General features: G+C 48.6%; 6 protein-coding genes across 7 annotated transcripts; 4 read left to right on the top strand and 2 right to left on the bottom strand.

Annotated features, from left to right (window-relative positions):
• Positions 1-1358: 1358 nt before the first annotated feature.
• On the top strand, positions 1359-11901 carry LOC128267528 (phospholipase B1, membrane-associated-like). Of its 2 annotated transcripts, XM_053004379.1 has the most exons (5): positions 1359-1709; positions 10288-10431; positions 10501-10829; positions 10904-11178; positions 11257-11901. In XM_053004379.1, exons 2-5 carry the CDS (start codon positions 10354-10356, stop codon positions 11697-11699), a joined length of 1125 nt encoding a protein of 374 aa, XP_052860339.1. In that variant the 5' UTR covers positions 1359-1709; positions 10288-10353; the 3' UTR covers positions 11700-11901. The 2 variants fall into 2 exon arrangements, with proteins under 2 accessions (XP_052860339.1, XP_052860338.1); XM_053004378.1 differs by lacking the exon at positions 1359-1709 and having other exon boundaries at positions 10192-10431.
• Positions 11902-12498: 597 nt separating this feature from the next.
• On the top strand, positions 12499-14107 carry LOC128268022 (phospholipase B1, membrane-associated-like). The gene is made up of 5 exons (XM_053005014.1): positions 12499-12583; positions 12642-12847; positions 12912-13240; positions 13308-13582; positions 13642-14107. The coding sequence occupies exons 2-5, from the start codon at positions 12647-12649 to the stop codon at positions 14094-14096; spliced, it is 1260 nt and encodes a 419-aa protein (XP_052860974.1). The 5' UTR covers positions 12499-12583; positions 12642-12646; the 3' UTR covers positions 14097-14107.
• A 353-nt stretch (positions 14108-14460) lies between these two features.
• LOC128268208 (ADP-dependent glucokinase) lies at positions 14461-16091 on the top strand. Its single transcript, XM_053005244.1, has 3 exons — positions 14461-14804; positions 14876-15040; positions 15113-16091. The coding sequence occupies exons 1-3, from the start codon at positions 14461-14463 to the stop codon at positions 16089-16091; spliced, it is 1488 nt and encodes a 495-aa protein (XP_052861204.1).
• Positions 16092-16603: 512 nt separating this feature from the next.
• LOC128266942 (uncharacterized) lies at positions 16604-17656 on the bottom strand. The gene has a single exon (XM_053003732.1). It carries the CDS (start codon positions 17654-17656, stop codon positions 16604-16606), a length of 1053 nt encoding a protein of 350 aa, XP_052859692.1.
• A 501-nt stretch (positions 17657-18157) lies between these two features.
• On the top strand, positions 18158-19554 carry LOC128266941 (HMG box-containing protein 4). The gene is made up of 4 exons (XM_053003731.1): positions 18158-18319; positions 18384-18602; positions 18672-18899; positions 18966-19554. Exons 1-4 carry the CDS (start codon positions 18158-18160, stop codon positions 19140-19142), a joined length of 786 nt encoding a protein of 261 aa, XP_052859691.1. The 3' UTR covers positions 19143-19554.
• Positions 19555-19686: 132 nt separating this feature from the next.
• LOC128278211 (pre-mRNA-processing factor 6) lies at positions 19687-22857 on the bottom strand. Its single transcript, XM_053016888.1, has 5 exons — positions 22751-22857; positions 22595-22654; positions 20219-22520; positions 20027-20137; positions 19687-19945 (listed from the first exon to the last, which is right to left on the bottom strand). The coding sequence occupies exons 1-5, from the start codon at positions 22846-22848 to the stop codon at positions 19721-19723; spliced, it is 2796 nt and encodes a 931-aa protein (XP_052872848.1). The 5' UTR covers positions 22849-22857; the 3' UTR covers positions 19687-19720.
• Between the last annotated feature and the right edge of the window lie 1619 nt (positions 22858-24476).

The raw sequence follows: 24476 nt of genomic DNA, 5'->3' as shown, positions 1-24476 counted from the left end.
CTGTCATCGGCTGTTAAAATTCAGTCGGTTCAGTGGTTAACTTAACTCAATTTCAGCAATTAATCGGTTGTCGTGCGTAAGAAGTCCAATTCGGACCTTGGCAATGCATTTTGCAAAAATGGAGACTGAAGGAATAAACATAGCTAATGGCTAAGTCAGACCAAATAAGTAAAAGGTTCATCGCATAATTATGTATTTCATCAAAATGTTAATTGCATTACATGCAATTTGTGGGACAAGTATTTACTTGTAACGCGTCGTTATTTTAAGAGTTTCTTTTACGAGAAATGCCTTAAAATATAGAGAATATATAAATATGATATTTTAACTTATAATACTATAAGTTATAGAACATTGGTTTTAGGAATATTGCTACATTCATCCAACATTTCCCGAGAGTATATTTTCACAAAATTCAAAACGAAGTTCCATAACCTCTTCCATCTCGAAGATTTTAATGATCTTCTTTCACCGCGTACACCACATTACGCTCAAAGCCTACGGCTGTCAGTAGCTGCCAATTGCAGAAAAAGGGAAACTCCACTGCACTCGGTTCCGGAGAAGAATCTAGAACCGGTTGCACCGAAACTGCTTGCCATGGTCAAGGCCACGGCGACGGTCAGACACAATAATCGATCCGGCCAATGGAGCTGACATAATCAAATGAGCCGGAAAGCACTGATCGGGGTTAGCTTTTCCCTTCCCATTAAAAAAACACACACACACAGCATCCTAGCAGTGCACCGCGGAGGCGAAACGGAAGAGAGTGAAAACAATGCCTCTCTCATCGACTGACGGTTCGATCAATCAACCGATCATCATCATCGCGATCTCATTGGCAGTCATTACCGTGCGCATGTGTTTCTCGTGTGTAAACAATTTAATTTGCGTGCGAGGCGCGTGCGTGTGTGTGCCGTCCACTTTTAGTCATGTGCATGGGTGGGCAGGGACAATTAATTGATAGAGTTAACATAAGGTTACGGTTGCTAACGGGTTCACCGGGCGCCGATCAGCAGCCTCCCGCGGCCCCACCAGCCTGTGCCTGATGGTTGCCATGGTGAAAAGCTCATCTCACGCCATCTCACCTACTCGCGCGCGATGTGAGAAACGAAAGAGACTGAGAAAGAGAGAGAGCGTTCTCGAACGGAAGAGAGAGAGCGACTGCGATTGCCGAACCGTTCTGGCGTAGAACGGAACGCTAGAACCGCGGCGCGACGGTCCTTTTACTTCGCGGATCCGGCGTTCCGCGTCCGCGGGATCGTATATGAGGCACCCGATCGCGTTCGGTCATCAGCATTCTGTTCTCGACCGTGCTGCTCGGCGGCAGTGATTGCGAAGCGCCTCCGGTTCGCACTTTACAATGCAGTCTCCATATTCTCCGATCTGCATGATAATGTTTGGCGAACGAACATCGGTGCTTCGTTTGTGAGGCTAGAAAAAGGCATCTCCCTCGTGGGTGTGAACGTGTAATTACGGACGATTATCGTACGGTGTAGTACAACGAGTAATTTTCTTTGCGAAACGAGATGAACGTGCTGTGAATTTAATGCTGCAAACGACAACCCAAAAGGCATTATCTTTCTTCTTATGAACTAAGAGTGTAGTGTTTGTGGAAAGTAGTTCAACCTTGACACGGCCCTCTAATCGAAGTAGTGCAGTTCATTCTATGTTCCTCGTAGTGCAAAACCAGTGGTTTAAAAACTCTAAAGGTAGGTTTAGTTAGTGGAAATGATGTACTAATGATGTGTTCATCATGGACTGTTTACGAAATGTTAAAAAACGAATTATTTATAATCAAAAAGTAGTGTCACTAACCCAATAAGGCTAACGCTTTGACTGGTATAGTGTTATGGAAAACAAGGCAAAACAATTATCCTAAAAATGGACTTCGAACACTTTGAAATGACGGACGGATCCTATCAACCGTAAGCACTCTGTTCTCCCTTTAAAAACACCACATGGTTACTTCTTCAAAACGATGCCCTGAGAAGCGATAGGATCCACGATCCACGAAAGCTCTCAGCAGGTGGTAGTTCTCGATTCACCGCCACAATTGCCACTCATTTGGCGCTCGGAACTTTTGCCGCGGTCACAGAGAGAAAAAAGAAACATCATGTTTGAGCCCATGTTTCGCCCTCATAAATCATGTCGCATATCGCATCCGACGACGACAGGGAGACGCTTGAATGCCAAATGCGATGTGCCAAATTGGTGTGTCGCCGAGCGCATGACCACATTGTTCTGGTTCATTGGCACATAAAATATGCCGGTGGTGGGCCCGCAAGGCGAGTGAGAAACAATTGTCACAATTGTCACAATCGTCAACCGTTGGCTTCGGCGGGGACACAAAGAACATCCGTCAGGCCCAGCCTTTCCACGTAAGACGATTACATGCCCATCGGCTTGGTGGCCGAAGAAGCTTAAACTTGAAAGTAATGACATAACCTTTGTGTACACGGCGGGGAGAGGACGTAGCAGAGGCACAGGCAATAAGAGGTGCCTTCCGTTGCCCTAGCCACGAGGCCTTCCAGCGATGCTGTTCAGAACCTTCTGAAGACTGGCGTCACTAACGGCTCGGATGGGGATGATTATCATTTCAACTGTCAAGAGTAAGAATGAAGAGCAAGCCGAAAGGGAATAGGCTTTGGAAGCTCGAGCAGAATACGGCGGGAATGCGGCCCAGAATGATCTTCAACGTAGGTTCCCAATCGTTGACTCACGAAGGCGCTCCAATGATATGCAAAATTCTCTCAATGGTCCAACAACATTTCGGAAATGTGTCAGCATCCTCCAAGAGCCGGAGGAGGGTACTCAAGTAGTAACTTCGCCCGGTATTCCGCACTCGACACGCGGCGAGCTGATGCAATCGCTGAGACACCGCGCTGCCGTTGGCATTTTGGTGCGATTGTCGTGAGAAAAAAAACCACGAACACTTGGGCTGGAGATCACACCGATCTAATGGTACTTAAACTACCCCACTGTGTGGTCCTCTCCGCGCGCACTTCCGCCTTTTTGGCGACCGAAATCTCGACCCCTCTCGGTCGGTCGTTCGCGACCGATAAAGCAAACAAGTTCAAGGGCTGGCAGCCCCTCGCCGGGGCGTTTATGTACCTTCCCCTCCGTGGTGTGACACGTACCTCTCGCTGGACCGAATTGTGTTTACCTCCCGTGGCAGGCCGAGAAGTAGTTAGCCCGGTCAATGATCGTAAAATGGTCGACCGCGCAACGACAACAACAGCAACAGGTTTTTGGAGACACACTAAAATTAGCACCGCCATACGGTGCCGGCTTTCCTCGGCGTGCGGCGTGCTCTGCCCCTTGGCCAAGTCCTAGGTCTAGGTCACGGGGACGGGAAGTCGGTAGCGTCTTTCGCTGGCCAGCAATTAAGAGAGACCGTCAAAATCTGCATACTACGGACCGTAGCCCCACACTTCGATTACACTCCGCCGGTGTGATTAATGGGCGCGGGATCTCGACCCTAAAGGTTGTGACCGCGCCCGGCCACCGACCGGATCATTACTCCGGGGGCTCTGGGGGCTCCGGCGGTAGTAATCACAAGTCGGGTGGCGCTTATCGATGGCGCTGATGAAGGTCAATCATAGTGATACAGTTTTGATACAAATTATCTCGACCGGGACCACCCGGCGGTTCACGGTTAGGTGGACATTGCACGGCGTACAGCAGGACTTTCGAGGGCGATCGGGTATTTAGCGATGTGAAGTGGATTGTGTGTAACTTAATTCCAGTTGGGTTCAAAGTGTATTTCCTTACACTTCTATATATTTTGCCTTTTTCTCCACTTTCATAACTATTGGCCGCTAGTTAAGCTTTTTATTTAAATTTTTATTTGAGCGAACGCAAACTTCAATCTTCAACTCGTTCATCGTTCGACTGATAAGCGACGAATTTATGACTCATGTTGGATTCATAAAACATTCTCATTCGGTTATCAATGTATCAAGTATCAATTTTTATCGCGGTGTTCAGCCGAAGGTTTACAGCCAACCGAGCCCAACTTGCCGATTACATCACACCGCATCGGACCTCACAAAGCAGTTCGCGATGGAATCGCCAAAAGAAATTAAAGAATCGTTCAGAGGCCTTCTTTTTTCACCAAGCATTGATGCCACTCGATAGTAAATATTGAATGAAGAAAGAATAAAGTAAAACCGGGTGCCATCCAAAGAAACAGTAAACGCTTTCAATAAAGATGATTTGCAGATTAGATGCCCAACGAATTAAATTTACAAACGAGAACATCGCTCCATCATCGTGCAATCGCCGATCGGATCGGACGTTGACTTGTCACGTCGTGCACCGCGTGTTTGATGTTCAACCATCAACCCCCCCCCACGGGCCGTGTCGACGCCCAATTAGCACGTGTGTGTTAATGTAGTCGGCCACTCCGAGGAGCGGCCACGACTTCCGCATGGCTGGACAGCCGTATGCCTCAAATGGGTAATTTTGCTTTTAATTTTAGAAAACGGACTTTGTGGCAAGCTCCACAATATGCATAGGTGACCCAGCGTGAGCTACAATTACTCAATCTCGGACAAACAAACGGAAATCTTCGACCCGTGACCACTGTTACACCCAAACCCACAGTCCTTGACCGACGCAAGATTGTGGTTGTTTTCCCGCCAAAACAATTCACCGATGCGGGCACCACGTGGAGATAAATGCAACCGTGACCATCACCGGAGAGCCCGGAAATAGATCGGTACCGCGTGTTCCGCGCTTGCACCGAACGGGCAATTTGAATACGGACGCTACCAATGGTAATGGCAGCTTGTCGCCCGGTTCAATGTCACTGTGGCGTTGCACCAAATGTCAAATTGGTCGCTGATTAGAGGGTCGCTCGCCATGTAACAGCAAATCAATTTCAAATAAGAGCACCATACGCGTCTCATCTCTCGGAAGCTCGTCTCATCGTCCATCCAAGGATGGCGGAAATGCTCGGTGCAACCCGGTGCGGCCAAAGATGGGTTAATCAGTCGATCGACCGGCAGGCGGGCCGTTTAGCGACCTCGACGCTCGACGGCCCCCGTGAACGGTTGATGAGCAGTTAGCTGGCGCCTTCGTGATGATGTACTGTTCATCACCAGTCTGACGGTCGGATCGTTGTTGAGTCTGTAACGGTTCCAATGGCTGGTGGTGGACAGGTCCGTCCGAACGGAGGGGTCACAATTATCCTCGTATCATCTTTGATTTGCCCCAACGCCAAGGCAAACTTGCCTAGTCCGGAGACCCAGGGGTTGTCTGTGAGGATCTGCGTAGAGAGAAATTGATGACCAGCGACGCAACGATCCAGTGATTGCGTCTCATTACGCGGACTGGGACCAGGGAGCTGAGATGAGATAATCGTAGCCCATGATTAAAACAGGAACAAAACAACCCGTAGAACCCGATTTATAGTATTCTGACGTAATTATTTTGGGACCAAGAATAATCTGAGGCATCTCAGACGTCACGATGTTTCGCTCCTTTACTCAACTTCTGACATCGGAGTAGCCTTTCGGCGCCAGAATGCTAACCGCGTGGGCACTTCAGAAAAGCTTGAGACATTCTTGACAGGCATGTGTCGTGACGTCAATCCGGGTGGCCACAAATTTAGTACCACAATTAATTGCAATCGTTCCTCTGGGGTCTATTGTTTGTTTTATCGCCTGTTTACCCCCACACTTGTGTTTCGTTTCGTTCAAAGCCTCCCAAAATTTATATCGCAAAGTAAAATTTGAATTCCTCCGAGGGGCGCACCGGTTTCTGAAGATGTGTTTTATTAGCGTCACACTCCTTGTGCGTCACATCGTAGAGCCAGCCATAAAACTGGTTCCCCCGTGCTCAGTGCCTAGTGATTCGGAATCGGCGCCGGCTTTGCCGGAACGGCCCGACGCCTCCGGGTTTCCGGAAGTGATTCCCAGGTTCATGTAGTCCGGATGGATGAGTTGTCAAAAATTTAAACTACACTATTTGCCGACCGAGTAAGCAACTCCCTTAAGTTGGGCTTTTTGACGAGGGCGGTCGGTCCTCGGTCGCAGCAACGGCTGCTGTTTGTCCTGCGCAAACAAACATCCTTCCGGCGGCCAGCCAGCCAGCATCGCCAGCGGGCCTACAAACTTCTCGTGCGCTGGACGGTGTAGCTTAGGTCGGATTAGCAACACGGAGCCGGTAGGAATGAAGCTGTTTGTCTAATTCCGAGCGATCACAGCATGTCCGGGAAGAAAGAGTGCGAAGGGCGTAGCAAGTGGGGTGTGGTGCCGTGCGTGTTCAGCATATCCGCGAGGGCGATGAATTTTGCATGGACAGGCCGCGCTGTCGTGTACAGCATACGGTGGCCAGCATCACCAGCAGCAACGGCATGAGGCATGATGATTTATCGCAGTGCCGTGCCTTGCTGACGATGACGACGACGACGACGGTCTTTATGCCGCATCGCCACGAGTGATGCTTAACAATTCTAGTAGGCAGCAGACCCGTGCCCCGTGTCACTTTCGACCGGCACCATGACCGACGTCAAAAGTCTGATACCGGTTTCTGGAAAGGGAATCCCGGTGGCCCGGTCTTGTTGGGGAGAAAGCGAATTTATTTCCATCGGCATCGGCCATCGCCGAACGTAGTACGGCCCATGGAGCCGAGGGTTGACGGAATATTGCTTGCCCTATGCACCAGGGCCGGCAGAATTGCACCTTCTGGTGCGGTCCATCCAAGACACGTGCACCTTGACGACAGCTAGCACGATTCCGGTTTTCGGGTGGGATGTGGATCGGTTTCAGAATGTAGTTCAAAGTCACTGCCGAGGGTTTCTATGGATTGAAACGTTCCTCGAAGTAGGCGAACCAGTTGTAACCGCGTCTTGGGGTTGTTGAACCGATTGCGCCCCAATGGCTACGCGAAAACATTGTAATGATATCGATATCGACGATTCAAGTACGAAAAGGTATGTCACTTTATTCGATTACTAGCTAGTTCAGGATACGTCCATCAAAGCCTTACAAGAATTAAGCATATTTTAGGGCAAGACACTTGTTACGTCAAGTGCAACGGACAATATTTGAACAACAAATGCACTACAGTGAACTTCTACAATGTTGTTTCGTAAACATCTCAAACGGCCCCATCATCGACATCGGCCCACTCGATGATGTAAAGCAGAGTGTAACAAGACTAGAATTAACTCTACTCAGGCCCCCGGATCGCGATGCATACCGCAGGTCGGGAGCTGAGTGTACGTCAAGCACTGAATTAGCCGAAGGCTAATACGAGCCACTGAGTGTCGATGGAGGCCCCACCTTCGAGGTGGTGGGACCGTGATCTTGACACACGTTTCGCTTTCCTCTGGGTTCTCCCTTACACAATACTACACTTGATACTGAGGCTCGAGCATGGGATCGCGACGTAGTAAATAACATTAGGAGTTTGTCTAATGCATCCTGCCAAGTGTATCCCAATCTATAGGCGACGATAAAGTGGATAAAAGCTACGTGTGGTCACGGTTTGGTTGTTGTAATATCTAACAGGAATAGAATTAGATAAAAAAGCTGTGATTTTATTAGTGTTCATGTGTCAACTCATTTCCGATGCACTGTTTTTTTATTGCTTGAAGTATGAATAATTTCCCACCAACTGTGTATAGAAAACAAGTGATGGGACAGTAATAAAATCATCGATAATGCAGCAAGTGGCACACGATTTATCTTGGTGACAAATGGGACACGCTATGATTACATACGCCTTACGTAGTAATAACCTCACGGAACCATGTTTAAATTTATAATTGCGATGCAGCGTACTGTAACCGAGGCGGGTGGACCAATCCGCGGTGTCCAGTGTCAACAATAATGTCCTATAAAAGAAATATTTAATGCTCAATATCGAACAGACCTTTCCTTTGTAACCGATTCACCACGACGGAAGCCACAGTAATGATGATAAATTTGTGACTGGTTGTGTTAAACAGAAACACACAGCGGGAAACAATTGCGTGCCGTGTTCATCCTTCGGCGGGCTTATTTTTACTTCCGGAGGAATCTCTTTCTGGAAGCCTGCGATGCGTGTGAAATTAAGCAGAGAAAAGGGCAAAGAAACGGGAAGCGATGATTCATGATCGCGATGTCAACATAGACTGGGTGAAGATTCACCTTTTCATCGACCCCGTGAAGGTCAACCCGTGGTTTATACGGCACGTGAAAGACTCCTTTTTTAGCAGCAAACTATGCCAAGTATTCCGGTACTTGAGTGACGGTGAAATTCTTTACCCAAAAGTGTCTCGCTTGGAACAGTAGATGGAAGCAAGTAAATGTACGCATCCATTTCATTGCCGTTCGATATTCCTGTTTGGCCCAGACAACATAGCTCAGGTTCGCTTTCTTCAGTAAACAAACTAGCGAACCTACCACAAGCGCTGTCTTGGGACGGGGACCGTCTTGCACGGCGATCACGGCAGGTCAGGAGAGTTCGTCCTTGAACCGCCAGCACCAACAACAGTTAGGATCTGGCGAGAATCCGGTTTCCGGTGGCAATACGCCGTTGTCGGCACGTTCGCCCCGTCGTTGCATTTCGTGACTCGTTTGTCTGTGCGCGTATCGTGGGTATCGTGCCGATGCACGCGACGGAATGCAATCGATGCATTTATCATTGCGTTTTTCATGTCATTTTTTGCGATGCGTCCTAGGGGTTCAGCAGGCAGGGTTCGTTATGCTTTATGGGGTCACATGGGAATGTTGAGGTCTACGGGTGCCGAGCGGCAATACCCATCTTCGGGTGGGAGTACCCATCAACTGGCGACCGGCATTGAACCTGGGTTGATTAACCTCAGAATGGAATCGGTACGACTTACGGAACAGTTTGAAAAGCTTTGGCGAGAAAGCTTTGAGTTGTATGGTAATGAGCTCATGGAAGCGACGACTGTCGATTAGAACCGTACCGAGGCCACACCCTTCCTGAGGCCTTAGGAAAACAACGGCGCTGTTGGTTGTTTGCAATTTACTCAACATTTTACCATTCCGTTTGGGTAGATTGTTTGAGCAGCGGCATGATATGAATTAATATGCGAACGCAGCCCACTTGCCGCCACTACCGGTAACGGTCACTGCTGGGCTACCATGCGCCGTGTGAACCATCCCGCGTTAAGTACATTCCTTGTGGCCAGAAGCGATCAGCTGCACAGTTTGATGGGCCTTCACAATGCTATCGAGGATCAGGTTTGCGTGACGAACGGAACGGCGGCTAAAGAGCGATCAAATCGCGTCAAGCAGAACTTGGCACTATCTGAAATGTCCACATCAGCGGCCTCAGGAGGACTCTTCTATTTCGATGCTTGCATTGCTATATTTAGAACTGCTTTTGTCACATTAACTAACTCAACAAACCTTAATGTGAATGAATACCGTTTCCCTGTTTGGAGAAGATAAAAATATTATTTTTGTCCATAGTAGCGGAGTTTTTGTTTGATCGTTTTTTTAGATACCCCAAAAATAGCGTTCGTATGTTGAGTATTAAAAAACACCACAATATGTTGCCAGCAGCATAGTTCTGTGCATAAAACTGAACGTAAAGATCTAAAGTGGAAGCATTTAAACCACTTTTTATGATGCTTTATTTACTGTTGTTTTATTGGTCTGTTTGTGGCGGACCAAAAACTAGTTGAGTCATACAACTATCGACCCGAAACGGTTCAATGGACAGTATTGGTCTGCCATTCAGTGCCACTCGCTTCCAAGTTCAACATACCCTTGTTGGCGTAGTGGTTAAACTAGTTGGACCTGAATTCATATAGAGCATTCTGGTGGTGTCGAAACTTTCGGAACTAGGATTTTAAAACAGGCCTCCCCTAAACTTCGTTTCACGTTATCGCGCTCTTGTTCACTCACGTGGCCGACCCTGGTCGGTTAGCATCTTGGACAACCCATACTCAAGTCCGGTTTTGGGCTTCCGCGTCGTAAGGCCACACGGTTCTCGGTTTATTAACAACTTTTGATTTAGACTACCCTAGGACAATTAGATTTAATTAAGGGCGCGGCTCGAAAAGGCCGGTTAGGTTGGCCGCGGTTTGACGTCTCGTTTTGAGTGAGGTCCTATCACCTAGACCAGTACGCAGGGTTCTACGATTGCATTCCAATTCCACTTCGAATTTCGCACTCAGACATCACGCACAGAACGCACTTCGGTAAAAGTATCATCATCATGGCATCTGCCAGCTTCAGAGCACGCACGCTTTCTGTCTACGGCACGGCGGATCGGTGTCTGTTGGCGCTAGTGATGCTAGTGGTTTCGCTCGCCGCCTTGCAGCCGTGTGAAGGTCAGGCGCAGATCACAGCGCTCGATTCACCACTGTTCCTCACCCAGTACCGGAAAATGCGCGAAATTATGTTCAACTTCATCGGCCCGACCGGCACCAGCAAGAACAAGTTTCTGGCCAATCTCAAGAAAGGGGTAAGTAGCCACAGAACAAACGATTTCGCTAGTGCCTTATGTTTATGTTCCATCATATGCTCCTTGCAGAAAGTTCAACGGCAGTTCAGTTCCGACGAGCCGTTTTTTTGTGACACAGCGGGAATGCGCAGCGAAACGGTGCCCACTTCGGTGGATCGGCTTCGGCCGGGAGACATCGACATTGTGGGCGCCATCGGAGATTCCCTGACGGCGGGCAACGGAGCGATGGCTACGAACATGATGGAGGTACTGATCGAGAACAAGGGCCTCTCGTGGAGCATCGGGGGCCAGGGCACGTGGCGCCAGTACCTTACGCTGCCCAACATTTTGAAAGAGTTCAACCCGCAATTGTACGGGTATCCGACCAGCGACGGGCTCTCGTCGAGAAAGGCCGCTCTGTAAGTCCACTGAGAGTCCTCAGGTGCTAACTTTTCCTGAATACAATCGTTCCCATCACTCGCCGGGAGTCTAGGTTCAACGCAGCGGAGGGCGGTGCCATGTCGCAGGACATTCCGTATCAGGCGCGCAACCTCGTCAAGCGGATGCTGTCCGATCGGCACGTAGACGTTGCGAACCACTGGAAAGTGATCACGCTCATGATCGGAGGCAACGACTTTTGCGCCGAGATCTGCTACATGTCCACCCCGGAGAAGATTCTACAGTATCATGAGAAGAACATAGTCAGCGCTCTACGCACCTTCCGGGATTATCTGCCGCGGACGTTCGTAAATCTTGCCGCCAGTCCCAGTGAGTCCCGCAGAGTTACGCAGGTAAAAAATCGAACCGGCACTACTTGGGTTTCTCTCGTCCCACTTTCGCCTACAGAGGTCGACATTCTGGCCCGGTTCAAGAACAAACCGCAGGAGTGCGTTTCGATGCACGTGATCGAGTGTCCGTGTCTGATCGCGTCTCGGTTCCGGAAGCAGCGGCGGCGCTTCAGCAAGCTGATCGAAGACTGGAACATGCTGCAGATGGAGATTGTCGCGCGGGAAGAGTTCCACAGCAAGCCAGACTTTGCCGTTGTTTATCAACCATTTACGATGAATCTTACCTTCCCAGAGACACCGACGGGTGGCACAGACTTTACGTACATGTCGCTCGACTGCTTCCATCTGAGCCAGAAGGGCTACGCACTGGCCTCGAACGCACTGTGGAATAATATGCTCGAACCGGTCGGTGGAAAAACGATGAGCTGGGAACGGGAGTTTACGCGGTTCAAGTGTCCCAGCGCCGAGATGCCGTTTCTGCGGACCCCCGGAAACAGTTAGGAAGGACGGGAGGAAGTAGCGGACAAACACTGCCGGCATTGTAACTGATTGTGATATTTATAGTAGGTTCAGTAGCAAATGGGCATCGCGACGGTGTAAGGCGCTGGCACCCATTCTCTCATGTGCAATTTTTCTACTAAGCAAAGATTTTGGTTAAGGTGCATCGCTTCTCATCGCAGCTCATCACCGGGAGTAAGGAAAGGCCGACACTACGCCAATGCACTCCAGTACATTTAAAGCAAAGCTACTTTAGGTTATCTCATTAAAGAAAAAGAAATCTCATCTGCATCTCATGTCAAACACGCTTGGCTGGTTCTCTTTGGTCGGGAAATGCATCCGAAAAGTCTTAGCCATAGTATTGAATGGTCTTTCCTGGGATGGGCAAACCCCAAATTTCAGGTTGATTTCCTTAAGAAGCCGCGCTTCGCATGCATCGCATCTCAAGGTTAGTCGATGTACGTGACTCTGTGACAAAATTCACACCAAACGGTGTCGACAATGCGTTGGATATCATTCGTTCATAACAACTACGCTTGATCTTGGCTACGCTCACAGACGAGTCCCCCTGCACAGTTTTTACACAATTAAGCCGATCGTGAAATGTAGATGGTACTGAACGAGGCTCGGTAACTCTGAACGAACGGTTCTCCGAAGAGCAACGGGTTTAGAGTTACAGCAGTTACGTGTATATTCTGTTTTGCATCGTGAAGGATTTGCACGCGGCTATAAAAGCGCCCGGTACCAGAACCGAGCAGCTTAGTCCGTAGTTTATCTCTTGCTATTCTGGAACAAAGCGTTGTAGCTGCCTTCCCGATCCGAACAATTTCAGTGAGGAGGTACGATCGCTGCGAAGGTCATCACATCACGACTGTGCGGATGATGCGGTACTTGTCATTTCAATAAAAATCTTCCATAACCATGCTATATTATTGATCTTTGAAGGAAACATGACCATCATCACGCTGCTAGCTATCCTGGTAGGAATCTTGTCCTGTGGTCCAACAATCGGGCGAACCCAGGACCAAATAACGTTCCTTGATGGACCACCGTTTCTCGCGTTATATCGCGAGCTTCACGGTCTCCTGTTCAATTTTGTTGGCCCCAATAGCGCCAACCCTGATCGCCTGAATCGTGCCCGGTCTCTTGGGGTATGGATAAAGTGCACCGAGCGCAGTACGGTTTGGATTCCACATTGACCGATTGCTTTTGCAGAAAATTCAAACTCGGATACCATCTGATCAAAGCTTTCCGTGTGCAACACAAGGAATGCGAAGCCCACAACCACCGACGTCGGTACACGAGTTGCGACCCGGGGACATCGATGTGATAGCGTCCATGGGCGATTCCTTGACAGCAGGAACCGGAGTTCTCGCAACCGGGATATTGGAATTAGTAATAGAGAATCGTGGACTCTCGTGGAGTATCGGAGGTCAAGGTACGTGGCGCGAGTACCTCACTGTCCCCAACATTCTGAAAATGTTCAATCCTAACCTGAACGGATACGTTGTGGCTGACAGCCTCTCGATCGACAAGGCATCAAGGTAGGAGCGGGTGCAGCAGATCACCGTTATCTTTTCGAGTTGTACGCTAATTCAAGTGCTGGTTCAGGTTTGACGTGGCCGAAATCGGCGGAATGAGTGCTGATTTACCGCATCAAGCGCGCAACCTAATCAAACGAATGCTCGGGGACCGCAACGTGGACATGAAGAACCATTGGAAGTTGATCACCATCCTGATCGGGCACAACGATTTCTGCAGCAGAGTGTGCTATCTGCCGCGACCGGAAAAGGCCCTATATTATCACGAACAGAACCTGATCACTGCATTGCGGCTCTTGAAGAAATATCTGCCCAGGACGATGGTCAACATTGTGGCCGCCATAAGTACGGCTTTACAGTGGGGTAATTAGGACGGCTCACACTCATTTATCGTTCCTTCTCAGATGTCAACGTTTTAAGGACCTTCCGCCCTCGGCCTTCCCAATGCGTTACCACACACCTGGCGGAGTGTTCCTGCATTTTCGGTTCCACGTTTAAGGACCTGCAGCCACGCTTGAACCGTATCATGAATGAATGGAATCGCGTAGAGGAGCGGGTTGCCAGTCTACTAGAGTTCCAAAATGTCACAGATTTTACGGTCAACTATCAATCGTTTCCGGAGCGGATACGCTTGCCCTCGCTGCCAAACGGTGATACGGATGCGAGTTTTGCTTCGGTTGATTGTTTTCACTTTAGTCAACGGGGCCACGCGATTGCGGCCAACAGCTACTGGAACAACATGCTGGAACCATTGGGCAATAAATCAGAACTAGTACAGAGGGAATTTGAGCGTTTCAGTTGTCCCACGTTGGATCGGCCTTATCTAGCGACGCTTCGAAATAGTTTACCAAGCAATTGAAACAGTAAAAAGTGGCTAAATGGGGTAACTAAAGGGTAAAAACACTAGTACAATTTATCTGGGGTTATGTTATAGAAGAAGATTTTAAATAAACTTAACTTTAATTTTCTGTGCATTCAAATAAAGCGGATATATTTCACGAACGTTCGATGACATATTTCACTCAAGCTGTCAAATGCAAAATGACGTTAACAACCAAAACAAACCGGAATTGGCCGGCTTATTGCAACGTCAACAAATAAAATCGATTCGACCGGCTGAAAAGATTCGACCGGCGGTCTTTTAAAATTCCTCGCTAAAAGTGATAATTAGGTTCCTTTATGTAAGATTGGTGCCTTTAGAGCGAAGCGGCAAACCCGCCACGATGTTTTCCCTGCTCAGTACAGCGAGTATGCTGGGTGCGTTTACCGCACTGTTCGCCATCGTCTTCCAAGCATATCTATCGTCGAACGAACTGGTCCGGCTAACGGTTATTCTGCAGCATTTACGAGACTTGGAAGTGGAGCACTCGGTCACGGACCAAGTACGGGTCGCCATTGGTTACGGTTCTTGCGGTGATCTTCACGTGCGGGCAGTAGATTTTCTGCGATACGACGAAAACATTGGCAGAGCCCTAAACACCAGCGAGTATACGTTCGGCGACATTACCAGCGAACAGGAGTTTCTGCTTAACTTTGCGTATTATTTTCAACGTGGGGCTGCTGCCGAGTAAGGGTCACAGTTTGCAATCCGAAGGCATGATTCTTATAATTAATGTTTTGATTTGTTTTTTCTCGTAGACGTTTCACTGCCAATCGGGAGCTGTTCCTCAACCTGGTGCAAAGGGCAAAAAAATCTTCCACCGCCGAGCACCACTGGGCGCTGGGTGGCAACGCACCAGTAATAGGTACACGAATGGCCATTGAAGGTGCGAACGTAGTGCTTGGTGCAAAAATGTCTTCCAAGTAAGTTGGCCGGCCAAAGTTGCTTAAAAGTCCATAATCCTCAAATTCATTCTCAAACGACTGTGGTTTAAGATTAAAAACGCACTTGCGGCCAGAGGTGCGTCTCACCGGGAGCCTCGTCGAGGACGACGATATACATCTCATCCTGGAGTACAATACCGGCGACACGTGGGGAGGGTTAGTTTCCCCGCGGGCCAATCGCTACATTCTACACAACGATCATCACAATCCACTAGTCAGTTCGCTGGAGGAGTTTGAAGCAGCCCTCGAAGGCTTCGATCCAGATTTGTTCATCGTAAGTGGTCTCCAAATGATGGACAACTACGTGTACCCGGAGGGAGTGCGTGAAACGCGCCTGGGTAAAGTACGGCAACAGCTGCAAGCGCAATCACCCCACACACGCATCCACTTCGAAATGGCCAGCTTTGTGGAGCTGAAATTATTGCAGCTATTGATGCGCAACGTTTTGCCGTTTAGCGACTCGATCGGCATGAACGAACAGGAACTGGACAATCTGCAGCAGGTGTTGGAAACGGGCCGCATCAGCTTCGTGGCCGATTGCAATCCACGCGTTGCTCACTCGCTCGATCAAGCACGATCGGTGTTTGCCCTGTTGAACCAGGCAAGCAATGTTGTTGGCCGAAGGCCACTGTCTCGAATGCATCTTCACACTCTAGCTTATCAGGCGTTCATTGTGACAAAAGGAAGTAGCTGGCGTCATACGAAACAGGCAGCGGCCAAAGCTTCGCTTACCGCACATCGTCACGTGTGTGCAACCAACATCGTTAACCCGGATGCGGCCTACCTTCAAATGGATGGCAGCTTCGCTGTATCAGCCACACCAAATGCTCGGCGCATTCATTTCGAGAACCGCAATCCGGTATCGTGCTGGGAGGAGACCATTCCGTTGGGAAATGAACCAACAGCGCACCAGCGGCAGTCGATTGACGTAGAAATTTGTGTCGCTCCTGTTTTGATCTGCAAAAATGCGATACAAACGGTCGGTGCTGGCGATAACATTTCCGGGTCCGGCTTAGTGCTGCAAATCTGATCGTAAACCGAACCTTTATTTTACACTAAAAGACTGTTAGCATCATCAGCGCAATGGAGCTAAGGTTCCGCGCGGCAATGCTTTTTAACACGAGGCAATAGTTTGGTCGAGCACGAGATTGTCATATTGATGAGATTTTAAAATGGATTATTTCCGGCGAAACGTTACATTCCTATTTTGGGGAGGGACCACTATATAAGGATTTAAATAAAGGTTTGCTTACCTCACTCATAAGTCAATAGTTTAAATGCTGGAACGAATCCTTACACATGACAGTCAATTATTTTATTTAAGCTTTACGTAATCCTGCTTGCTATGGCTTGCGAGTCAACGAAGGGAATAAAAAACAAAGGAACTGGAACTAAGCATTTGTGAAAAACTGATTTATAGGTAAAATAATTGCTTTATTAATGATTATCATGCGGTGGAAATTACAAACACAAAACATGCAAGACAGATTAAACTAGACGGCTACCTTTTTCTCGGTAGAAATTTGTGAGCGTACGCTTCCTTTAGAAGCTGTTCAGAATATAATCAAGACATCGATTGCATTCGCCAATCTCTGACCAGTCAGCCACCATGGCCGGGAGCTTCTGCTGCAAGCGAACGATACGCTCCTGTCCCAGTCCGGTCGATCCGTGCTTCAGTGCGTTGGTGGCATGGTGCGAAAGCAATTTGAAACAGTATCGCCGGATAGCGTTGTGCTTAGCGTTCTCGTAAACTGGCGTGTCGCGCACGTAAGGCCATGCAACCAGAACGTAATCGAGCAGTGCATCCCAGTGACGGGAAGTGTGTAGCGTTTGCGATTGACTGTGGATCGTTTGCTTGAAGGTGGTAAGATGGGTTGCCGCGCGGAGAAAGCCGTGGCCATCGGTACGACTGTAAAGCTTCTGCTGGGGGACGCTGGCAAAGATGTTCTTCTTCAACTTAGATAGCTCGGCCTCGAGTGGACCAATGTCCGGGAGAGGTAATTCGTTGCGTACTGATTTCTCAATCTGCTCGTTACCATCAACCAATGAGCCAATGATCTCGATCAGCTGCGCTTTGCTATAGCCATTGAGAATAGTTTCCAACGGGATGCCATCGTTCTGGCGATTCATGGCCGATTCTTCCAGCTTCATTTTCTTAGCGGCGGTCGTGCTCGGTGTGGCGCAACCGGAGGATGTTCGAGGGGATAGAAGTCGTTTCGCGGGTGAACCAATCGATTGGCCAGACACATCAGATAGTTCCTGGATTAGAGAACGTTTGCGCGGCGAGCTTCGAAGCGTCATCGACGTCATGCTTTTGGTGGGTGTTTTCATCGGCGACGGATAGAGTGATCGATTGTCGGGAGACCACATGACGGCCATACGGCGTCGTCCACGCTGCTGGATGAGAGCTTCTTCTGGCGATAGTGTCGGGCTGAGAATGCTGTCGGGAATATTGTCCGTCGGGCTGTCGATGATTCTCGGGTTGAGAGCCGTGCGACGCGTCGTGCCGGGTGCTACCTGGTCCGGCGTTACATGGTGAGCGGTCGTAATTTCGGCAAGAGGTGCACGCAATCGCGGTGTACCTTGGTGAGCCATCGCTTTCGCTGTTAGCGGAACAGAAACAAATCAGTATTTGATCAGACGAACACGACCAGTCACTCACAGAACGAAGCCGCAGTTTACAAACTTTTATTTCTCTAAAAACACCCTAGAACAACAACCAAGTAAACGTGCAAATGGCAAGATTCACATCGAAAGCGGAAAGGTTATTGTAGGAGAGTAGGTACAAAACACAAAACAATCAACAACTGAGAAACAACTGATGCCATGCGTTTTCCCGCCTTAACTGAAAAATTTTCCGTTGAACTGCAGTTGTGTGTGTGTGTACCTGCATTGTTTTGTATGGATCACCCTGTGACATTTCACAGTTTGGTGAAATGTCAAATTTGGTAAACAAACAAAAATTCTGATACATTGTGCGTTCCTACATATTTAATAAACTACATTTTTTAATAAACTGCTTTAATCCAATTGTAGGAAGCACAAACCGAAGTCTGCGACTCCATGCAGTGCAGCAGTCCCTTTCTACCCAAACCCATGGATCTAAATCTGGATCATGGATCTCATGTGTCTGGTGTGTCGCGAAGTGGTCGAGTTTGCAAGAAACCGTCCAAGTTGATGGACTTTCAATCGCCGGACGACATCGAGGCGAAACAGAAAAAGCCCGTCCGTACCACGATAAAGCTGTTCAACTCACAGGTAGGAATATTGTAAGAAAAGTGGTGTTTTACAAAGCTTTTGAGCAAAACAATTTCATGACCAGGATGCCGTGCACGGGCTGCTCGACGAGGCGCACACAGAATCCGATGGATATGGTGAATCCGATCCGAGCGGAAGCGAATCCTTTAGTAGCGATGAAGAGGAAGCGATGGAACACGAAGAAGGGTTCGGGACACAGGAAGACGCGGATAGAAGCGAGGGCGAACTAATGATTGATGCTCCGTTCAAACTAGACCATCATCCGGCGGAGAAGCTGAAAAAGGTAACCCCTTTGCTCGAAAGCTGCTGATTAGTGAAGCTAACTTTGCCTTTGTTTGTACAACATTTTAAGGGGTCAAAAAGTAAAGAGGACAAAACTCGCCGAAAGCATTCTCGAAGTGACGGAAATCGAACGAAGCGTCGGAAAGGGAAAAAGCGAACGAGAAGTAACTCGTACCGTAAGAAGGACAAGCTGGGAGTATTCAAGCCTCCCGATTATCAGCCAACGGATGTAGCGGCACATCTAACCCTGCTCGGCGACAGTTTGATGCTCATCGGAGAACGCTTGAAGGAACATGAAGTAAGGAGAAACACTTCTGGAAAGTTTATTGTATTCCGGGCGTTTTTAATGCATTCGGTGTTCTAGGGACAGATTGCGGTGTCCGGCAGTTTATCGGTGCTATTGGACAGTTTGATCTGCTCACTTGGCCCGCTGATGTGTCTCACGCTGCAAATACCAGGAATGGAGCGGAACTCGGACCACTTGAGACACCTGTTTCAAAACACGCTGGACAACATTGCCTACGTAATGCCAGGCCTCTAGGTTACGGTTTTTCCGAGTTCGGAAGAGAAGAATGTTTTGCAATCATACTTACCTAAGTGGGAGCTTTGAAAGTATAGAGCTTAAGGCTCTTGTTTTACGTTAGAACCTTGTTAGATTGTTTATTTTTATCATAGTATTTTTAACATTGAAATATTGTTCATCAATATTTGTTGTTTTAATATCTCATGGCTTGTGTTCCTAATAGTTTGATCGTTCTTGTACAGTTTTCTTCGAAACTAATTCCTAATTCCTTCCAAGGTTCGTGGAGTGATAATGGACGAATAACATACATGTATACCGGAAACATTAGCTGTAATCGGAACAATGTGAAGCTCACAGGAATATGCAAATGGAAATGGAATCTTGAGATAATTAAAGTTTCAAGCTTTACAAATAACTCAAAAATGGTAATAGTTATAAACAAAAATTAAATAAAGAATGAAACAAACCGGACTGAGCTTTGGTTCACAAATATCGATGAGAGTTGGAATCGTGCCATTTTTATTCGTAATATATTAACACGTGAAAACTCTGTCTCGTCTAGTTATAAAGGGCAAAGTTATCCTATCATTCCCGATTTAAATCGGTGTGGGTAGATCACGGACGACCGCCTTCAGCACATCATCTGTCTTGAAACACCAGTTAGCGATGTCCTTGCTGACCTTGCACCACTCTTCCCCATGCTTCGGTTCCGCCACGTTGCATCGCTCGATCAGCTCGTTCTGCTGCTGTTCTGTTCCGTGCTGCTGTTCGAACTTGTAAAAGTATGCCCAAGCATCACCAAAATCTGGATCAATTTTTATCTGAAAATGCGGGAAACACGTTGATGTTGAATTTATAAAGTAAAATTAAAACGAACGAAGGGCTTTATTTTGTACACTTACCGTTCGATTGAACCAGTCACGACATTTTTGGAGCTTACGTTCACTCCAGAAGAGCTTCGAAACGGCCAACAGCACATGTGGATCGTGTTCACACTTCTTCAACGCATCAACCTGTAAGGAACGAAAAGAATTAAATTAAAATAAATCATAAGCTGACGTGTCCATTGTCGATTGAACGGCATCTCTACTCACCGATTTGGTTTTCCTTTGTGGACGCGCTTCGAGAAAGATCGATTCCGCCCACAGTTCACCAGCATTCGGGCAATCCTGGAGCGCACGAGCCATCAGTGTGTGTGCCATGTCCTTCATGCCGGCGCGAATTTCGATGCGTATGGCCGCTAACCAGAGTAGTGGATTTTTTGGGTTCTTCAATCGACCGCGTTCGAGGACCGAACGCGCCTTCGTCAGCAGTTGCCGCTTCTCTTCGAGCGCAGCCAGCAGCAACCAGAGTGGTATTGAATTGGGACACTTCTTCAGTCCAGCATTGTACGATTCAGCTGCGCGTTCCAGCAACTGCTTTTGCTCCTCGATCTGTCCTTTCATCATCCACAACTTGGCAAAGTCCGGAAATACCTTGACGGCATCCTCGAGCAGTCCAAGTGCCTCCTCGAGATCATTGAGAGCCCACTCGAGCTTGGCCGATTTCATCATGACCCGTGGTGTCGGAGCGGAAGCCCGTGCCTTTGCCAACAGCCGCCGAGCACGCTCATATTCGGCGTTCTCCGACTCGAGCTTCACCGCCGCCAACCAAATGTCCTCGGAGTTGGGATTGGCCTGGAAAGCAAACGAGAGGATACCCCGAGCGGCTGGTACATCTCCGGCCAACCACTTCGATTTGGCTCCCATCAACCACAGTACCTCCGACTGCGGACAGTGGGCCACGGCATTTTGCAGCAATGCCTCAAGACTTTCGCGCGTTCCGTGATTCTTCTCAAAGTACGCCGCACGCAACCAGATGCTCTTCTTGGATGGGAACTCGGTCAATGCGAATCCATACACCGCTCGGGCGCATTCGAACGCGCCCTCTTTGGCGCAATTCTCCGCATCGTCAATCCACGATTGTTTGCGGTCTTCATCATCGATGCCGATCGCAATGACGGCACGTACGATCGCTTGGCAGCAGCGAATCGCTCCCGATTTCTCCGCCTCGATCGCTTCCTGTAGCCACTGGTCGCGATTGATCTCTACACCGTTTGCGCCCAACGAAGACAGTGCTCGATCGATGATCTTCTCCACCATGTGGATATTACCGTTTGCTTCCTCCAGCTTAGCAGCCGTTGTCCAAATCTGACGATCAGTGGGGATCTTTTCACGCGCCTTGTTCAGTACCTTACGGGCATTTTCGTACGTTTCCAACCGAGCCAGAGCCAGCCACAGTTCGACGCTGGTGCCACAACACTCGACGGCGCGGGACAGCAGAATTTTAGCATCTTCCGGATTTTCCATTTCGACCGCCGCTTTCCACAGGCGCACCGAGTTTGGAATGTGCTCAAGGGCTTTGCGAAATACACGACGCTTCGCCTTAGCTTCGGTCTCGAGATCGGCCGCCTTAATCCAGATACGCACCGAAGTCGGAATACGTCGGGCGGCCTGCGCGATCACACCTTTGGCCGTGTCCGGGGGCTGTAGACGGGCCGCCTCCAGCCACAGATCTTCGCTCTGCGGATTTTGCTCACAACCGCGCATGATAAGATTGCGAGCCATTTGCAGCTTTCCGGTTACTTCCTCCAAACGGGCCGAGGCGATCCATGCCGGCGGATGATACGGATTGGTTTCGCGCACACTCTTCAGCAGCATGCGCGCCTTTTTGATGTCGTTGATGTCACCACCGTACGTGGGAATCATGCTTTGTAGATCCGTTAGATAACCCTTCGGATCGACCACCGTCTGACCGGTGACGGAATCCGATACCTGCGATAGCTTCACGTTCATCAACGTGTTACGCGCTTGACCGATTTTACGCAGATCAAGATCACCGCTGGGAGTCAGCATGCCCGGTGTGGCCACTCCCGGTATCATGGAAGCTAACCCGGACCGTCCATCGATGGCCGTGGTCGCCTCACCGCCAAGATTGCGTGACAACACGCTATCCGGAAGCGGGGTGAATTTTTCAGCCCGCGGATTACGCTGCTTTTTGTTGCGGCTGTCGCCAACCTCCGGCAGATTGGACCACTCCTCTTCCGAGACAGCGATCAGATTTCGCTTCAGATCGGAAAACTGCTGCTGAATCTTTGGGCGCTCCTGGCGGTAGCGTTCCAAATCTTCCTTCAAACGCTTCTCGCGGTACTCCTTTCGCTTCTCGTCCATTCGCTTGTCGATGCTCTCGTAGATGGCATCCGCTTCGGCATCATCCTTATCGTACGGGTCTTTCGAGAACAGTGAACCACTGTACCCGCTGAACTCGTCGTAGTTGGAATCGTTCAAATCTTCATCATCCTCCTCCTCCTCTTCCTTCTTTTTGCGCTTGGCTGCTGGTGGCGCATGTCGGTCATCCCTGAAACGCAGAGGGCAAAATGCAAGGTGAGCACCGAACTATCCGGCGTTACAAGGAACAATTGTGGAACTTACGAAACATCATTTGCATCACGGGCCGGACCAATATCAGATCGTGTAGTGAATCCGGTGGCACTGAAAAAGGCAGAAACCGATGATTAATCTCTTTGTTTCATACTTGCTGGTCGCTTTTCCGGTAAAGGCCCGTGGGGCCGGTTGTCGCATACTTACCCTCGTCCAACGCCTGCTACGTAGCCGAGCGGAGCCGGAACACCGAGAAAATGCTTCTTGTTCTTATTTCCTAGCGATGTTGCCGGTATGTGCGCCATTATTGTGTATTATTCAATAATTACTTCTGGAAAAATTAAGTCACTAATTTTCGCACCTCTTTTACGAACTCTTGTTTGTTTATTTACTTTGTGACAGAAGCTGTCAATCCTAACTTAGCACCTTAAACGCGGGAACAAAAACATCGCGCAGTTTCTAAACATAGAATCAGTGCGATGTTATCGAGCTGCGTTTATATTCCAACGGGCGTTTTTATTTAAACGGGGCGCCATGTACGTCCCGGAGCCAACTTAGTACTCGAAGCAGATGCGAAGCACTGTGGGCCAGCATGGCCAGCACTTTTGCGGGCCAATTGCTGAAAAACAGTTTGAAGGAAAACTGCAGATGCGTCTGAAGGACGAGGTGCACACACCCGCCCGCATAGCATCCGGCAAGGCAGCCAGCGGTTGAAGGATAAACCGGTGATCGGAGAGCTGGTCAAGGATATCGACCCGGCGAACGAGAGGAACGGAAACGGCGACCAGAAGCCGAGCCCGAAGAAGTTCTCCACGAGCGAAAGCCAGCGCAGTCTCGGCTCGGCGACGTACTTTCTCGATCCGAAGTGCTTCACCGGTGATGCCAGTGGGCAGACCCGGGCAAGCTGAAGTTTAGTACCGAAGAGCTGTGGCTACCGATCAAAGACATGACCGTCACGGACCCGCCCGCCGAATCGCGAATCATCGTAAGTATACGGCAGGGCCGGTTCCGATCGGTTTCCATTTTCATTTTGCTTCTCTATTGACCCAAGCTCGTTTCAAATCGAACTGCGTTTGCTCCACGTGGTTCGGAACATTATCTACAAAGATTCCGTTTAGAAAATAAAGATAGATAAACACGTTATTTTATTTTCGTTTGTTTTATGTTCCGACACCAATTTATGCAACAAATTGTCTAAATTCATCACATTTTTATAGAATAAGGTTTGTTTTATTATCTATAATTATTGGTTTTTGTGGGTGTGTGTTTAAAGTGCAATAATACAACAGCTGAAGTCTTTACACTATACAAATTATACCCACACGAACACACTTGGTTGCTTGGTTGCTTGGTTGCTGACTCAAATTGCTACTTAAAATATTAAAATTCATCATTTTGATAACAATCGCAAAATTATTCACTAGGCTAATCACCTTGATTTTTTTTTCGTTAGCCCACCTTGAAGAATATTCAATGTAACATTTTTGCAATTAATGTTCATGAGGCAAACCTTTTAATTTCAGCTTTCGGGGGTTTTTGCCGCTTACGATTCAAATGTAATGGTCAAACGAAAAATCGTCGACGCGTTGCGATCGTGACTCGGTCACAAACGCGTCCAATTAAAGCATGATCAATTTTTATGACTCCACCTTTCTGTCTCTCTCTCTGCCCCCCAAGTGTGAAACACGAAACGACGACGATGAATTAGACAGAAAAGTGACCGGTGCGACCACAGGCACACGCCGCCAGGTCCAATCCAGCAAAAAACCGACAAACGGTACGACACGGACTCCCTTCACCTTGTGAGCTACGCTTGATTCATTGACCTTGCACTTGGCGCTACTAATGGTTCGCTTTGAACCCTGCGTCCCCATCGTCTGCGGTAGAGCCGGTGATTTTCCGCCGGAAGGCAGAGAAAGGGTTTCCACCTGCA

The sequence above is a fragment of the Anopheles cruzii genome, chromosome 2, assembly GCF_943734635.1.
Source record: "Anopheles cruzii chromosome 2, idAnoCruzAS_RS32_06, whole genome shotgun sequence".
In the NCBI taxonomy this organism is placed as follows: Eukaryota; Metazoa; Arthropoda; class Insecta; order Diptera; family Culicidae; genus Anopheles; species Anopheles cruzii.
Note: the sequence above shows the minus strand (reverse complement) of the source record. Positions and strands in the feature narration are given on the sequence as shown.

Excerpts from the sequence above, each read along its gene's own strand:
- LOC128268208 (XM_053005244.1), top strand. The coding sequence starts at position 14,461 with ATGTTTTCCCTGCTCAGTACAGCGAGTATGCTGGGTGCGTTTACCGCA. Across the intron at positions 14,805-14,875 it reads CAACGTGGGGCTGCTGCCGA|ACGTTTCACTGCCAATCGGG; the intron begins GTAAGGGTCACA and ends TTTTTCTCGTAG. Across the intron at positions 15,041-15,112 it reads GGTGCAAAAATGTCTTCCAA|ATTAAAAACGCACTTGCGGC; the intron begins GTAAGTTGGCCG and ends CTGTGGTTTAAG.
- LOC128278211 (XM_053016888.1), bottom strand. The coding sequence starts at position 22,848 with ATGGCGCACATACCGGCAACATCGCTAGGAAATAAGAACAAGAAGCAT. Across the intron at positions 22,655-22,750 it reads GTAGCAGGCGTTGGACGAGG|TGCCACCGGATTCACTACAC; the intron begins GTAAGTATGCGA and ends TGCCTTTTTCAG. Across the intron at positions 22,521-22,594 it reads CGTGATGCAAATGATGTTTC|GGATGACCGACATGCGCCAC; the intron begins GTAAGTTCCACA and ends TCTGCGTTTCAG.
- LOC128267528 (XM_053004378.1), top strand. The coding sequence starts at position 10,258 with ATGCTAGTGGTTTCGCTCGCCGCCTTGCAGCCGTGTGAAGGTCAGGCG. Across the intron at positions 10,432-10,500 it reads TGGCCAATCTCAAGAAAGGG|AAAGTTCAACGGCAGTTCAG; the intron begins GTAAGTAGCCAC and ends TGCTCCTTGCAG. Across the intron at positions 11,179-11,256 it reads AAATCTTGCCGCCAGTCCCA|AGGTCGACATTCTGGCCCGG; the intron begins GTGAGTCCCGCA and ends TTTCGCCTACAG.
- LOC128266941 (XM_053003731.1), top strand. The coding sequence starts at position 18,158 with ATGGATCTAAATCTGGATCATGGATCTCATGTGTCTGGTGTGTCGCGA. Across the intron at positions 18,603-18,671 it reads CGGCGGAGAAGCTGAAAAAG|GGGTCAAAAAGTAAAGAGGA; the intron begins GTAACCCCTTTG and ends CAACATTTTAAG. Across the intron at positions 18,900-18,965 it reads AACGCTTGAAGGAACATGAA|GGACAGATTGCGGTGTCCGG; the intron begins GTAAGGAGAAAC and ends TCGGTGTTCTAG.
- LOC128266942 (XM_053003732.1), bottom strand. The coding sequence starts at position 17,656 with ATGGCTCACCAAGGTACACCGCGATTGCGTGCACCTCTTGCCGAAATT.
- LOC128268022 (XM_053005014.1), top strand. The coding sequence starts at position 12,647 with ATGACCATCATCACGCTGCTAGCTATCCTGGTAGGAATCTTGTCCTGT. Across the intron at positions 13,241-13,307 it reads TCGATCGACAAGGCATCAAG|GTTTGACGTGGCCGAAATCG; the intron begins GTAGGAGCGGGT and ends GTGCTGGTTCAG. Across the intron at positions 13,583-13,641 it reads CAACATTGTGGCCGCCATAA|ATGTCAACGTTTTAAGGACC; the intron begins GTACGGCTTTAC and ends GTTCCTTCTCAG.